The 17,595-nt window shown below is 39.1% G+C and overlaps 1 protein-coding gene across 1 annotated transcript in view; it reads right to left on the reverse strand.

Moving 5' to 3' along the window:
• Positions 1 to 4,064: 4,064 nt before the first annotated feature.
• LOC130974886 (uncharacterized) overlaps positions 4,065 to 17,595 on the reverse strand; it is an 80,499-nt gene continuing 66,968 nt past the window's right edge. The window contains exons 2-3 of the mRNA XM_057899725.1: positions 4,473 to 4,802; positions 4,065 to 4,379 (exon numbers count right to left, since the gene is read on the reverse strand). Coding sequence (XP_057755708.1) covers positions 4,065 to 4,379; positions 4,473 to 4,802 — 645 coding nt within the window. The remainder of the gene's footprint in view (positions 4,380 to 4,472; positions 4,803 to 17,595) is intronic.

The raw sequence follows: 17,595 nt of genomic DNA on the forward strand, positions 1-17,595 counted from the left end.
ATCAAGAATGCTGCCAATTGATTCTAGCTTATACCACGAAGACTCTGATTGAGAACCAGAAGGCTAAGAGATATGCATTCAAGCTTGTTTGCATGTAGAACGAGAGTGTTTGTCAGGCACGCATTCATAAGTGAGAATGGTGATGAGCGTCATATAATCATCACATTCATCATGTTCTTGTGTGTGAATGGATATCTTAGAACAGGAACAAGCATGAATTGAATAGAAAATAGTAGTAATTGCATTAATACTCGAGGAACAGCAGAGCTCCACACCTTAATCTATGGTGTGTAGAAACTCCACTGTTGAAAATACATAAGTGATGATGGTCCAGGCATGGCCGTGAGGCCAGCCCCTAATGTCTAAGATAGCGTAAAACTTATCAAAGATCCAAGAATGTCTAATACAATAGTAAAAGGTCTTATTTATACTAGACTAGTTACTAGGATTTACAGAAATAAGTAAATGATGCAGAAATCCACTTCCGGGCCCACTTGGTGTGTGCTTGGGCTGAGCATTGAAGCTTTCATGTGTAGAGACTTCACTTGGAGTTAAACGCCAATTTGCAGCCTGTTTTGGGCGTTTAGCTCTAGCTTGTAACCTATTTTTGGCGTTTAACGCCAGAATAGGGTAGCGAGTTAGCGTTTGAACGCCAGTTTGCGTCGTCAAAACTCGAGCAAAGTATGGACTATTATATATTTCTAGAAAGCCCAGGATGTATACTTTCCAACGCAATTAAGAGCGCACCATTTGGGTTTTTGTAGATCCAAAAAATCCATTTCGAGTGCAGGGAGGTCAGAATCCAACAACATCAGTAGTCCTTTTTCATCCTCTGAATCATATTTTTGCTCAAGTCCCCAATTTCAGCTAGAAAATACCTGAAATCACAGAAAAATAGACAAACTTATAGTAAAGTCCAGAAATGTGAATTTTGCTTAAAAACTAATAAAAATATACTAAAAAGTAGCTAGATCCTACTAAAAACTATCTAAAAACAATGCCAAAAAGCGTATAAATTAGTGAGTTAGCTAGGACTTTCCTCTAATTTTGGGGATGACAACGTGTGAGTGATCCTTGTAATTATCATATGTGGTTAGTAACAAGAATAGTGATCCTTAACCATCAACCCTTGCCAAGACCTTTTTACCATTTGAGTATCCTTTATTTTCTTGCAATTTATTTTCTTGTTCATCATATTAAAACCCCAAAAATATCTCATAACAATTAATATGCACACTTCCCTGCAAATTCCTTTGAGAGACGACTCGGGATTACTACTCCCAATTATTTTGATTTGTATTGTGACAACCTTTTAAACTTTTATTGAGGGTCAATTGTTGGTTTGGACTATACTTGCAACGAAATTTCTATTGAGAAATTCTAGAACGACATTAAATCCTCATCAGGAGGCATGCCTTGCCCTAGACCAACTGATAGGGAAACATCCCGATGAGGATTTTGAATGCAGTCCGGTATGCCCAGAGAGCGTCATCAAGCTTCCGTGCCCAATCCCTCCTGGAGGTGTCCATTGTTCTCTGAAGGATTCTCTTAAGTTCTCTGTTGGAGACCTCAACTTGTCCATTTTTCTGTGGATGGTAGGGGGTCACTACTTTGTGATGAACACCATATCGTTATAAGATGGAGTCAAGTTGTCTGTTACAGAAGTGGGTATCTTCGTCACTGATCAATGTCAGCGGGACACCAAATCTGCTGAAGATGTTCTTTTGGAGGAATTTCAGCACCACCCGGGTGTCCTTAGTGGGTGACTTTATTGCCTTAACCCATTTAGACATATAGTCCACTGCCACCAAGATGTATGCGTTTGAATATGAAGGTGGGAAAGGTCCAATGAAGTCTATTCCCCATACATCAAACAGCTCAATTTCCAGAATTTCTTGTTGTGGCATTTCGTGATTATTAGGGAGATTTCTAGCTCATTGGCACTTGTCACAATTGTGGACAAACTCTCGAGAGTCCATGAAGAGTGTTGCCCAGTAAAATCCGCTTTGAAGGACCCTGGTAGTTGTTTGCTCTCCTCCAAAATGTCCTCTATATTCAGAGCCATGACAATGCCAAAGAATCTGTTGGATTTCTTCCTCGGAGACACAACGTTGGATTATACCATCTGAGCATCTCTTAAAGAGATAAGGTTCGTCCCACAAGTAGTACTTAACATCATGCAGAAGTTTACGCACTTGTTGTCTGTTGTACTCCTTCGGAATGAACTTCATGGCTTTATAGTTTGCAATGTCTGCAAACCATGGTGCTCTTTGGATTGCAAATAGCTGCTCATCGGGAAAAGTCTCGAATACCTCAGTAATGGGTAGGGGCATCCCTGCTTTAGGTTTAATTCGGGATAAATGATCTGCCACCTGATTTTTTGATCCCTTTCTGTCTCTGATCTCCAGTCAAATTCTTGAAGAAGTAGTACCCATCTGATGAGCCTTGGTTTTGAATCCTGCTCGGTTAGGAGGTACTTGAGAGCAGCATGATCAGTATAAACAATAATCTTGAAACCAATTAGATAAGATCTGAACTTATCAATTGCGTAGACAACTGCTAGTAGTTCTTTCTCGATTATGGTGTAGTTCGTTTGAGCATCATTTAACATGCGACTAGCATAATAAATGACATGTAGAAGCTTGTCATGTCGCTTCCCCCAGAACTGCTCCTATGGTAAAATCACTGGCATCACACATCAGCTCTAATGACAGGGCCCAGTTGGGTGCAGAAATGATAGGTGCGGCGACAAGCTTTACCTTTAAAGTTTCGAAGGCATGCAGGCAACCCTCATAAAAAACGAAAGGTGTGTCTGCAACTAGAAGATTACACAGGGGTTTTGTAATTTTGGAAAATTCTTTGATAAACCTCTTGTATAAACCTGCATGTCCCAAGAAACTTTGGATAGCCTTAACATTAGCAGGTAGTGGTAAGTTTTTTAATTACTTCCACCTTATCTTGATCGACTTCTATTCCCTTGTGTGAAATCCTATGCCCAAGAATAATTCCTTCAGTTACCATAAAATGGCATTTTTCCTAGTTTAAAACCAGGTTTGTTTCTTGGCATCGCTTCAGTACCAGGGCTAGATGGTTAAGGCAAAGGAATCACTAAAAATAGAGAAGTCATCCATGAATACCTCAAAGAATTTTTCCACTATATATGAGAAAATGGAGAGCATAAATCGTTGAAAGTTTGTTGGTGCATTGCAGAGGCCAAACTGCATCCTCTTATAGGCAAACACTCCATATAGGCATGTGAATGCTGTCTTTTCTTGGTGCTGAGGGTCCACTGCAATTTGATTGTAGTCCGAGTACCCATTTAAGAAACAGTAGAATGCATGGTCAGCTAGTCTCTCCAGCATCTGATCTATGAAGGCTAAGGGAAAGTGATCCTTTCTTGTGGCGTTGTTAAGCCTCCTATAATCGATGCACATACGCCATCCTATGACAGTTCTTGTAGGGATCAGCTCATTCCTTTCATTGTGGACCACTGTCATCCCACCTTTCTTGGTTACCACTTGTACAGGGCTTACCTAGGGACTATCTAAAATGGGGTATATGATTCCAGCCTCCCATAGTTTGTAACCTCTTTCTGGACCACTTCCTTCATAGCTGGATTCAGTCGCCTCTGCGGTAGCACAACGGGTTTAGCGTCATCTTCAAGTCTGATTTTGTACATGCATCAAGTTGGACCGATTCCCTTTAAGTCACTTATGGTCCATCCGATAGCTGTCTTGTGGGCCATGAGTACTTGAATTAACGCCTTTTCTTCCTGCTGGTCTAGGGCAAAGCTGATGATTACTAGATATGTGTCACCATCTCCTAAAAATATGTATTTCAATGATGGTGGCAAAGGCTTGAGCTCGAGTTTAGGAGGTCCATCTTTCACTCCGGAGGTGGTTAGCGTCTCCTCCTACTCTTCTGATGCATGGCATCTTCAAGAATGTTATCCAACTCTTCCTACTCGAGTTCAAGCATGGCATCTTCAAGAATGTTATCCAACTCCTCCTCAAGTCTGTCAATCTCACGTACCTCTTCAACCAGAGGTTCTATGGCATCAATCCTCATGCATTCTTCTGGGGATCAGGGTGTTGCATGGCCTTGACAACTTTGAGTATGAATTCATCCTTACCAACTCTTAGTGTTACTACCCCTTTTTGAACGTCAATGATGGTTTTCCCTATAGCCAGAAAAGGTCTTTCAAGAATAATGAAAGCATTCCTATTCTCTTCTATATCTAGGATCACAAAGTTTGTTGGAAATGTAAAGGGTCCAACCCTAACAATCACATCCTCAACCACCCCTGATGGGACCTTAACAGAGCCATCAGCCAACTGAAGATAGATGCGGGTAGGCTTGACTTCTTGGATCCAGAGTTTCTACATTAGTGATGATAGCATGAAGTTGATGCTTGCTCCAAGATCATAGATGGATGTCTTTATGCAAGTGTCTCCAAGGGTGCATGGTATCACAAAACTCCCAGGGTCCTGTAGTTTCTCTGGGAGGTTTCTCTTGATAATCGCACTACATTCTTTGGTGAGGAGAATTGTCTCTGCCTCCCTCCAATCCCTTTTGTGGCTTAATATGTCCTTCATAAACATGGCATAGGATGGTATCTTTTCAAGGGCTTCAGGAAACGGGATCTTGATCTCAAGTGTTTTGAGGATGTCTAAAAACCTGGCAAATTGCTTATCCTTTTCTGCCTTATGGAGTTTCTGAGGATATGGTAGCCTGGCATTGTACTCAAGAATCTTGAGTGGGGCAGAGTAACTATCCCTGGTGACTAAAAGAGGGTTGTCAGCCTGCCTAGGTGGCAGGTGTTCTGAACTGATGTGTACATTGCCTCCCCTTCTAAGCGTTGAACACCCCTACTACCCCCTTCTGGGCATTGAACGCCCTTACTACTTCCTTTTGGGCATTGAATGCCAGCAGTAGTAGTCTGGGGTGCTGTGCATTCTTCTTCTAGTGTAATATTGCATTGAGATAGAGTAGTCAATGTTCTGCCACTCTGTATCTCAATTGCCTGGCATTCTTCAACTACTTGCTTGGTTTTTGCTTGGTGTATTTCTGCTTTCAAACTCTGGAGGGACGTTTGGGTCTCCTGGACTATGATGTACTGGTTCTTTGTGAAATCCTGAATGCTCTCTAACTATCTTGTCAGAAGCTTCATCCGCTCAGCCATTGCTTTATTCTGAGCTAGGAGTATGTCTGTGGCAGATTCCTCCTTGGGTTCCCTTCTTGCCTTGGGTTTTTCTACTATGTATAAGTGTTGATTATTGGCTATTTTTTCAATGAGCTCCTGAGCTTCCTCGGGTGTTTTCAACATGTGTAAGGAGCCACATACAGAATGATCTAGGGACATTTGGGCTATATCAAGGAGTCCGTCATAAAAGATATCCAGCTCGACCCAATGGGTGAACAACTCAACAAGGCATTTTTGGAGCATTGACCTGTATCTCCCCTAGGCATCGTAGAGAGACTCGCCTTCCTCTTGTTCGAAGGCTTGAATATCCTTCCTTAGTTTAGTTAACTTCCATGGGGGGAAGTATTTGTTCATGAACTTATCGGCTAGCTTACTCCAGGTGTTTAGGCTCTTCTTAGGTTGATCTCCCAACCAAACCTTGGTCTAATCTTTCACAACAAACGGGAAGAGTAGCAGCCTGTAAACATTAGAATCCACTCCATCGAACCACACCATGTCACAGATTTGTAAGATGTCAGAAATAAATTTAATGGGGTCTTCTTGAGGGTGTCCATGGAACTGACAATTTTTCTGCACAAATGTGATTAATTTCGAGTTGAGTTCAAAATTATCCGTTCCTATGGGAGGCACACTAATGCTCCTTCCATAAAAGTCGGGAGTAGGAGCTGTGCATGACCCCAAGGTTCTTTTGACCTGTGGACCTCCATCGAGATCCATAATGGTTCTAGTGTTCCTGAATAGACAAGAAACAGAGAAAAGTGGAGGTCTTTATGCCACAGCCTAGAGAGCTTTTGATGAGCAGATATTTTATAGGCTTTTTGGCATCATTTTCATATAGTTTTCATTGTGTTTTGTTTAAGTTTAATCATGTTTTCATAGGTTTTAGTGAAAAATTCACATTTTTGTATTCTACTTTGAGTTCGTGTGTTTTATGGTAATTTCAGGTATTTTCTGGCTGAAATTGAGGAGTTTGAGCAAAAGTCTGATTCAGAGACAGAGAAAGGACTACAGATGCCATCAAGATCTGACCTCCGTGCACTCGAAGGAGATTTTCTGGAGCTTGATGATTGGATTTTTGATGGTCTAGAATTTCACAATTGAAGTCTCGTTGCAAGTATAGTTTCTTAACCAACAATAATTGATGAGCGGATAATTTGTACGCTTTTTGGCATTGTTTTTAGTATATTTTTAGTATGATTTAGTTAGTTTTTAGTATATTTTTATTAGTTTTTAATTAAAATTCACTTTTCTGGATTTTACTATGAGTTTGTGTGTTTTTCTGTGATTTCAGGTATTTTCTGGCTGAAATTGAGGGACCTGAGCAAAAATCTGATTCAGAGACTGAAAAGGACTGCAGATGCTGTTGGACTCTGACCTCCCTGCACTCGAAGTGGATTTTCTGGAGCTACAGAAGCCCAATTGGCGCGCTCTCAACGGCGTTGGAAATTAGACATCCTGGGCTTTCCAGCAATATATGATAGTCCATACTTTGCCCAAGATTTGATGGCCCAAACCGGCGTTCAAAGTCACCTTCAGAATTCCCAGCGTTAAACGCCGGAACTGGCACCAAAGTGGGAGTTAAACGCCCAAACTGGCACAAAAGCTGGCGTTTAACTCCAAGAGAAGTCTCTACACGAAAATGCTTCAATGCTCAGCCCAAGCACACACCAAGTGGGCCCGGAAGTGGATTTTTATGTCATTTACTCATCTTTGTAATTCTTAAGCTACTAGTTCCCTATAAATAGGACCTTTTACTATTGTATTTTACATCTTCGGATCATTCTTGATCTTAGGATCATCTTTGGACATCTAGTTCTTAGATCATTGGGAGGCTGGCCTCACGGCCATGCCTAGACCTTGTTCTTATGTATTTTCAACGGTGGAGTTTCTACACACCATAGATTAAGGTGTGGAGCTCTGCTGTACCTCGAGTATTAATGCAATTACTATTGTTCTTCTATTCAATTCCGCTTGTTCTTGTTCCAAGATATCACTTGTTCTTCAACTTGATGAATGTGATGATCCGTGACACTCATCATCATTCTCACCTATGAACGTGTGACTGACAACCACCTTCGTTCTACCTTAGATTGGGTGAATATCTCTTGGATTCCTGATACACAACGCATGGTTGATCGCCTGACAACCGAGCGCTCGCCTGACAACCGAGCCAGCCATTCCGTGAGATCAGAGTCTTCGTGGTATATGCTAGAACTAATGGCGGCATTCAAGAGAATCCGGAAGGTATAAACCTTGTCTGTGGTATTCTGAGTAGGATTCAATGATTGAATGACTGTGACGTGCTTCAAACTCGCGATTGTGGGGCATTAGTGACAGACGCAAAAGAATCACTGGATTCTATTCCGACATGATCGAGAACCGACAGCTGGATAGCCGTGCCGTGACAGGGTGCGTTGAACATTTCCACTGAGAGGATGGGAGGTAGCCACTGACAACAGTGAAACCCTTGCATAAGCTTGCCATGGAAAGGAGTAAGAAGGATTGGATGAAGACAGTAGGAAAGCAGAGAGACGGAAGGGACAAAGCATCTCCATTCGCTTATCTGAAGTTCTTACCAATGAATTGCATAAGTATCCCTATCTTTATCTTTATGTTTTATTCATCATCTATACCCATTTGAGTCTGCCTGACTAAGATTTACAAGGTGACCATAGCTTGCTTCATACCAACAATCTCCGTGGGATCGACCCTTACTCGCGTAAGGTTTATTACTTGGACGACCCAGTGCACTTGCTGGTTAGTTGTGCAAAGTTGTGTTTATGCCATGGTATTGAGCACCAAGTCTTTGGGGCCATTACTAGGGATTATTTGAGTTGTGAAAAGTAGTGATCACAATTTCGCACACCAAGTTTTTGGCGCCGTTGCCGGGGATTGTTTCGTGTATGGACAACTGACGGTTCATCTTGTTGCTTAGATTAGGTATTTTTCAGAGTTCTTAAGAATGAATTCTAGTGTTTCAAGGTGATGTTCTTATCATCACCAAAGCTGATTGATTCTCATCAATTTAGCTCTTGAATGCAATGTCCTGCTGAAGCTTGGCTATCCATGTCTAATTCCTTTAGACTGAAGCTTTAGACTAACATTGCATGATTCCTGGAACTCTCATTAAGAATTTTGATACCTTTATTTTCTTTGCCACTTAATTTTCGAAAAAAACCAAAAAAAATTTCAAAATCATAAGAACCAAAAATATTTTATGTTTCTTGTTGAGTCCAGTGTCTCATTTTAAGTTTGGTGTCTTGCATGCATTGTTTATTTGATCTTGGTTCTATTTTCAAGTCAATAGTACAGGGAACTGAAGATTCAGAACATGCAGCAGAGGAATTACACAGAAAAAAAAAACTGGGCGTTCAAAACGCCCAGTGAAGAAGGACAGACTGGCGTTTAAACGCCAGCCAGGGTGCCTGGTTGGGCGTTTAACGCCCAAAAGGGTAGTGCATTGGGCGTTAAACGCCAGAATGTGCACCATTCTGGGCGTTTAACGCCAGGATGGCACAAGAGGGAATATTTTGTTTTCAAATCAATTTTTTTTCCAAGTTTTCAAAGTTTTTCAAAATCAAATCTTTTTCAAATCAAATCTTTTCAATCAAATCTTTTTCAAAATCAATTTCTTTCCCTTTTCAAAGATACTTGCTAACAATTAATGATTTGATTCAACATTTCAAGTATGTTGCCTTTTCTGTTGAGGAAGGTTTAATGTTTGAATCATATCTTTTCTTGTTAGGCACGTCGTTAATTTTTAAAATCAAATCTTTTTAAAATTGTTTTCAAATCATATCTTTTCAATCATATCTTTTTAAAACCATAACTTTTCAATCATATATTTTTAATCACATCTTTTTCAAAATAGTTTTCAATCATATCTTTTTAAATTCTAATTTCAAAATCTTTTTCAAAAATTACTTGATTTCTTTCCCACTTTTGGTTTTCGAAAATCAATTAAAGTTTTTCAAAATGTTTTTTTTAAATCTTTTTAACTTAATTTTCGAAATTTCTTCCCCTCTTCTCACATCCTTCTATTTATGGAATACCACTCCTCCTCAATGCACAATTCGAACTCTATTTCACTAAGTTCGAATTCTTCTCCCTCTTCCTTCTATTTTTCTTTTTCTCTGACACCTCAAGGAATCTCTATACTGTGACATAGAGGATTCCATATTTTCTTGTTCTCTTCTCTTTCATATGAGCAGGAACAAAGACAAAGGCATTCTTGTTGAGGCTGACCCTGAACCTGAAAGGACCTTGAAGCGAAAGCTAAGAGAAGCTAAGGCACAACTCTCTATAGAGGACCTGACAGAAATCTTCAAAGAAGAAGAACCCATGGCAGCCGAAAACAATAACAATGCCAACAATGCAAGGAAGGTGCTGGGTGACTTTACTGCACCTACTCCCGACTTCTATGGGAGAAGCATCTCTATCCCTGCCATTGGAGCAAACAACTTTGAGCTTAAGCCTCAATTAGTTTCTCTAATGCAACAGAATTGCAAGTTCCATGGACTTCCATTGGAAGATCCTCATCAGTTTTTAGCTGAATTCTTGCAAATCTGTGACACGGTCAAGACTAATGGGGTTGACCCTGAGGTCTACAGACTTATGCTATTCCCTTTTGCTGTAAGAGACAGAGCTATGATATGCTTGGACTCACAACCTAAAGAAAGCCTGAACTCTTGGGAAAAGCTAGTCAATGCCTTCTTGGCAAAGTTCTTTCCACCTCAAAAATTGAGTAAGCTTAGGGTGGAAGTCCAAACCTTCAGACAGAAGGAAGGAGAATCCCTCTATGAAGCTTGGGAAAGATACAAACAATTGATCAGAAAGTGTCCCTCTAATATGCTTTCTGAATGGAGCATCATAGGTATTTTCTATGATGGTCTCTCTGAACTATCCAAGATGTCTTTGGATAGCTCTGCTGGAAGATCTCTTCATCTGAAGAAGACGCCTGCAGAAGCTCAGGAACTAATTGAAATGGTTGCAAATAACCAATTCATGTACACTTCTGAAAGGAATCCTGTGAACAGTGGGACAGATCAGAAGAAAGGAGTTCTTGAGATTGATACTCTGAATGCCATATTGGCTCAGAACAAAATATTGACTCAGCAAGTCAATTTGATTTCTCAAAGTTTGTCTGGAATGCAAAATGCACCAGTCAGTACTAAGGATGCTTCATCTGAAGAAGAAGCTTATGATCCTGAGAACCCTTCAATGGAAGAGGTGAATTACCTAGGAGAACCCTATGGAAACACCTATAATTCTTCATGGAGAAATCATCCAAATTTCTCATGGAAGGATCAACAGAGACCTCAACAAGGTTTCAACAACAATAATGGTGGAAGAAACAGGTTTAGCAATGGCAAGCCTTTTCCATCATCTTCTCAGCAACGGACAGAGAGTTCTAAGCAAAGCCACTCTGACTTAGCAACCATGGTCTCTGATCTAATCAAAACCACTCAAAGTTTCATGACTGAAACAAGGTCCTCCATTAGAAATTTGGAGGCACAAGTGGGACAGCTGAGCAAGAAAATTACTGAACTCCCTCCTAGTACTCTTCCAAGCAATACAGAAGAAAATCCAAAAGGAGAGTGCAAGGCCATCAACATGGCCGAATTTGGAGAGGAAGGAGAGGCAGTGAACGCCACTGAGGAAGACCTCAATGGGCGTCCACTGGCCTCCAATGAGTTCCCTAATGAGGAACCATGGGAATTTGAGGATCACACTGAGACCATAGAGATTCCATTTGATTTACTTCTGCCATTCATGAGCTCTGATGAGTATTCTTCCTCTGAAGAGGATGAGTATGTCACTGAAGAGCAAGTTGCTAAATACCTTGGAGCAATCATGAAGCTAAATGACAGGTTATTTGGTAATGAGACTTGGGAGGATAAACCCCCTTTGCTCACCAAAGAACTGGATGACTTGTCTAGGCAGAAATTACCTCAAAAGAGACAAGATCCTGGGAAGTTTTCAATACCTTGTACCATAGGCACCATGACCTTCAAGAAGGCTCTGTGTGACTTAGGGTCAAGTGTAAACCTCATGCCTCTCTCTGTATTGGAGAAGCTAGGGATCTTTGAGGTACAAGCTGCAAGAATCTCACTAGAGATGGCAGACAACTCAAGAAAACAAGCTTATGGACTTGTAGAGGATGTTTTGGTGAAGATTGAAGACCATTACATCCCTGCTGATTTCATAGTCCTAGAGACTGGGTGATGAGCGGATAATTTATACGCTTTTTGGCATTGTTTTTAGGTAGTTTTTAGTAAGTTCAAGCTACTTTTAGGGATGTTTTCATTAGTTTTTATGTTAAATTCACATTTCTGGACTTTACTATGAGTTTGTGTGTTTTTCTGTGATTTCAGGTAAATTCTGACTGAAATTGAGGGATTTGAGCAAAACTCTGAAAAAGGCTGACAAAAGGACTGCTGATGCTGTTGGATTCTGACCTCCCTGCACTCGAAATGGATTTTCTGGAACTACAGAACTCCAATTGGCGCGCTCTCAACGGAATTGGAAAGTAGACATCCAGGGCTTTCCAGAAATATATAATAGTTCATACTTTATTCGAAGAATGACGACGTAACTTGGCGTTGAACGCCAAGTACATGCTGCTGTCTGGAGTTAAACGCCAGAAAAACGTCATGATCCGGAGTTGAACGCCCAAAACACGTCATAACTCGGAGTTCAACTCCAAGAGAAGCCTCAGCTCGTGGATTGATCAAGCTCAGCCCAAACATACACCAAGTGGGCCCCGGAAGTGGATTTATGAATCAATTACTTACTCATGTAAACCCTAGGAGCTAGTTTATTATAAATAGGATGATTTACTATCATATTATCATCCTGGATTGTATTTTGAATCCGGTGATCACGTTTAGGGGGCTGGCCATTCGGCCATGCCTGAACCTTTCACTTATGTATTTTCAACGGTGGAGTTTCTACACACCATAGATTAAGGGTGTGGAGCTCTGCTCTACCTCAAGTTTCAATGCCATTAAGATGATATCCTATTCAATTCTATTTATTCCTATTTCAAGATATACGTTGCACTTCACCTTGATGAATGTGATGATCCATGACACTCATCATCATTCTCACCTATGAACGCGCGTGATTGACAACCACTTCCGTTCTACTCTAGGCCGGGCGCATATCTCTTAGATTCCCCAACAGAATCTTCGTGGTATAAGCTAGATAGATGGTGGCATTCATGAGGATCCGGAAAGTCTAAACCTTGTCTATGGTATTCCGAGTAGGATTCTGGGATTGAATGACTGTGACGAGCTTCAAACTCCTGAAGGCTGGGCGTGATGACAAGCGCAAAAGAATCAATGGATTCTATTCCAACCTGATTGAGAACCGACAGATGATTAGCCATGCGAGTGACAGCCGCATAGGACCATTTTCACTGAGAGGATGGGATGTAGCCATTGACAACGGTGATGCCCTACAAACAGCTTGCCATGGAAAGGAATAAGAAGGATTGAGTTGAAGCAGTATGAGAGCAGGCGTCCTTGAGCCATACAGTATCTCCATTCGCTTATCTGAAATTCCCACCAATGAATCTGCATAAGTATTCTATCCCTTTTATTATTTCTATTTTATTATTTCTATTTTCGAAACCATAAATAAATTTAATCTGCCTGACTGAGATTTACAAAGTGACCATAGCTTGCTTCATACCAACAATCTCTGTGGGATCGACCCTTACTCACGTAAGGTTTATTACTTGGACGACCCAGTACACTTGCTGGTTAGTTGAACGAGACTGTGAAGTTGATTTTAAACCATGGTATTGTGCACCAAGTTTTTGGAGCCATTACCGGGGATTGTTTCGAGTTAGAAAAGAATTAATCACGATTTCGTCCACCAAGTTTTTGGCGCCGTTGCCGGGGATTGTTCGAGTATGGACAACTGACGGTTCATCTTGTTGCTCAGATTAGGTAATTTTTATTTTATTAAAAAAAATCGAAAATCTTTTTAAAATCTTCTCCCTATTTTCGAAAATTATTCAAAATTTTTTTACTATGCATTCTAGAGTTTCATGAAACATGTGAAGCCTGGCTGGCTGTAAAGCCATGTCTAAATTATTTTGGACTGAGGCTTCCAAACCATCAGCATAGAGGCAAGTTACATATTTGATAAGTAATGAGCAGGATATTCTGATGTTACATGCTGAAGCTTGGCTGGCCATTGGCCATGTCTAGCATTTTGGACCGGAGCTTTCACAAAAGCTTGGCTGGCTATTAAGCCATGTCTAATTCCTGGACTGAAGCTTTAGACTAACATTGCATGATTCCTGGAATTCATATTAAAAATTTTGAATTTCTTATTTTCTTTTTCCTATATATTTTACGAAAAAAAATCAAATAAAATACAAAAAAAATTAGAAAATCATAAAAATCAAAAATATTTTGTGTTTCTTGTTTGAGTCTTGTGTCAAGTCATAAGTTTGGTGTCAATTGCATGTTCATCTTTTTCTTGCATAAAATTTTCGAAAAATTCATGCATTAATAGTGTTCATCATGATCTTCAAGTTGTTCTTGATGAACTTTCTTGTTTGATCTTCATATTTTCTTGTTTTGTGTTGTATGGCGTTTTTCATATGCATTCTTGCATTCATAGAGTCTAAACATGAAAAATTTCTAAGTTTGGTGTCTTGCATGTTTTCTTTACATTGAAAATTTTTCAAAAATATGTTCTTGATGTTCATCATGATCTTCAAAGTGTTCTTGGTGTTCATCTTGACATTCATAGTGTTTTTGCATGCATCATGTGTTTTGATCCAAAATTTTCATGCATTGAGTATTTTTAGTGTTTTTCTCTCTCATCAAAAAAAAAATTCAAAAATCAAAAAAATATCTTATCTTTTTAAATCTTATCTTTTTAAAATCTTTTTCAAAAATCATATCTTTTCCATTTTTTCATCATTTTCGAAAATTTCAAAAATCTTTTTCAAAATATTTTCAAAATCTTTTTCTTATCTTTACATCATATTTTCGAAAATTGCATCAAAAATTAATGTTTTGATTCAAAAATTTCAAGTTTGTTACTTTCTTGTTAAGAAAGATTCAAATTTTATGTTCTAGAATCATATCTTGTGATTTCTTGTGAGTCAAGTCATTAATTGTGATTTTAAAATTCAAATCTTTTCAAAACTAATTTCAATCTTATCTTTTCAAAACCATATCTTTTTAAATCATATCTTTTATATCATATATTTTTCAAAATTTTATCTTTTTCAAAAATTTGATTTTAAAATATCTTTTCTAACTTCTTATCCTCTTATCTTTTCAAATTTGATTTTAATATCTTTTTCAACTAACTAATTAATTTTTTGTTTGTTTCTTATCTTTTTCAAAACCACCTAACTACTTTTCCCTCTCTAATTTTCGAAAATACCTCCCTCTTTTTCAAAAATTCTTTTTAATTAATTAATTGTTTTAAATTTTAATTTTAATTATATCTTATCTTTAATTTTCGAAAATCACTAACCCATTTTTCAAAATTGTTTTCGAATTTCTCTCCCCCTCATCTCTTTCTATTTATTTTATTTTTTTACTAACACTTCTCTTCACCTCTCTTCATCTCCAATCACTGCCTCTATCCTCACCATTGTGATTGGATTCTCCACTTTTATTCCTTTCTTCTTCTACTAACAATAAGGAACCTCTTTACTGTGACATAGAGGATTCCTCTTTCTTTTCTTGTTCTCTTCTTCCCTATATGAGCAGGAACAAGGAAAAAGGCTTGCAAAAAAAAAAAAGAAAAAAAGGAAAGACAAAAAGCTTCCACCTCCAAGTCATGGGAGATGGAAAGACTAAAAATATAAGCCGTCATAGCTCAGTGGTAGAACATGTGGCTGCAAATCAAGAGATCCCTGAGATACCTCAGGGAATAAGTTGTCCTCCACACAAATATTGGAAGCAACTAAGGGGAGGAACACCAAGAATTACTAGGAATCATTCAACAGAAGCAAGGAAGAGACATAGAGGAGCTCAAAGAGCACCATTGGACCTTCAAAAAGGCGCCACCCTCACTCAGGTGGATTCATTCCTTGTTCTTTACTTCTTTCTGTTTTCGATTTTTAATTATTGTGTTTATCTATGCTTTGTGTCTTTATTTCATGATCATTAGTATGTAACCATGCCTTAAAGCTATGAATAAAATCCATGACTCCTTCACCTTTCTTAAAAGAAAAAATGTTTTAATTCAAAAGAACAAGAAGTACATAAATTTCGAAATTATTATTAAATTTAATTTAATTATATTGATGTGGTGACAATACTTTTTGTTTTCTGAATGAATGATTGAACAGTGCATATGTCTTTTGATATTGTTGTTTATGAGTGTTAAAATTGTTGGTTCTTGAAAGAATGATGAACAAAGAGAAATGTTATTGATGATCTGAAAAATTCATGAAATTGATTCTTGAAGCAAGAAAAAGCAGTGAAAAAAAAATGGCTAAAAAGAGTATATAGAAAAAGAAGGAGCAGTAGAAAAAGCCAATAGCCCTTAAAACCAAAAGGCAAGGGTAAAAAGGATCAAAGGCTTTGAGCATCAATGGATAGGAGGGCCCAAGGAAATAAAATCCAGGCCTAAGCGGCTAAATCAAGCTGTCCCTAACCATGTGCTTGTGTCATGAAGGTCCAAGTGAAAAGCTTGAGACTAAGTGGTTAAAGTCGTGATCCAAGGCAAAAGAGTGTGCTTAAGAGCTCTGGACACCACTAACTGGGGACTTTAGCAAAGCTAAGTCACAATCTGAAAAGGTTCACCCAGTTATGTGTCTGTGGCATTTATGTATCCGGTGGTAATACTGGAAAACAAAGTGCTTAGGGCCACGGCCAAGACTCATAAGTAGCTGTGTTCAAGAATGAACATGCTTAACTAAGAAAGTCAATAACACTATCCCAAATTCTAAGTTCTCCAGAGACGCCAATCCCTCTAAACTATAAAGGAAAAAGTGAGATGCCAAAACTGTTCAGAAGCAAAAAGCTACAAGTCCCGCTCATCTAATTATAATTAATATTCATTGATATTCTGGAATTTATAGTATATTCTCTTCTTTTTATCCTATTTGATTTTCAGTTGCTTGGGGACAAGCAACAATTTAAGTTTGGTGTTGTGATGAGCGGATAATTTATACGCTTTTTGGCATTGTTTTTAGGTAGTTTTTAGTAAGTTCAAGCTACTTTTAGGGATGTTTTCATTAGTTTTTATGTTAAATTCATATTTCTGGACTTTACTATGAGTTTGTGTGTTTTTCTGTGATTTCAGGTAAATTCTGACTGAAACTGAGGGATTTGAGCAAAACTCTGAAAAAGGCTGACAAAAGGACTGCTGATGCTGTTGGATTCTGACCTCCCTGCACTCGAAATGGATTTTCTGGAGCTACAGAACTCCAATTGGCGCGCACTCAATGGCATTGGAAAGTAGACATCCAGGGCTTTCCAGCAATATATAATAGTCTATACTTTATTCGAAGAATGACGACGTAACTTGGCGTTGAACGCCAAGTACATGCTGCTGTCTGGAGTTAAACGCCAGAAAAACGTCATGATCCGGAGTTGAACGCCCAAAACACGTCATAACTCGGAGTTCAACTCCAAGAGAAGCCTCAGCTCGTGGATTGATCAAGCTCAGCCCAAACATACACCAAGTGGGCCCCGGAAGTGGATTTATGCATCAATTACTTACTCATGTAAACCCTAGGAGCTAGTTTATTATAAATAGGATGATTTACTATCATATTATCATCCTGGATTGTATTTTGAATCCGGTGATCACGTTTAGGGGGCTGGCCATTCGGCCATGCCTGAACCTTTCACTTATGTATTTTCAACGGTGGAGTTTCTACACACCATAGATTAAGGGTGTGGAGCTCTACTGTACCTCAAGTTTCAATGCCATTAAGATGATATCCTATTCAATTCTATTTATTCCTATTTCAAGATATACGTTGCACTTCACCTTGATGAATGTGATGATCCGTGACACTCATCATCATTCTCACCTATGAACGCGCGTGATTGACAACCACTTCCGTTCTACTCTAGGCCGGGCGCATATCTCTTAGATTCCCCAACAGAATCTTCGTGGTATAAGCTAGATAGATGGCGGCATTCATGAGGATCCGGAAAGTCTAAACCTTGTCTATGGTATTCCGAGTAGGATTCTGGAATTGAATGACTGTGACGAGCTTCAAACTCCTGAAGGCTGGGCATGATGACAAGCGCAAAAGAATCAATGGATTCTATTCCAACCTGATTGAGAACCGACAGATGATTAGCCATGCGAGTGACAGCCGCAGAGGACCATTTTCACTGAGAGGATGGGATGTAGCTGATGAGCGGATAATTTATACGCTTTTTGGCATTGTT

The sequence above is a fragment of the Arachis stenosperma genome, chromosome 4 (assembly GCF_014773155.1).
Source record: "Arachis stenosperma cultivar V10309 chromosome 4, arast.V10309.gnm1.PFL2, whole genome shotgun sequence".
Lineage (NCBI taxonomy): Eukaryota > Viridiplantae > Streptophyta > Magnoliopsida > Fabales > Fabaceae > Arachis > Arachis stenosperma.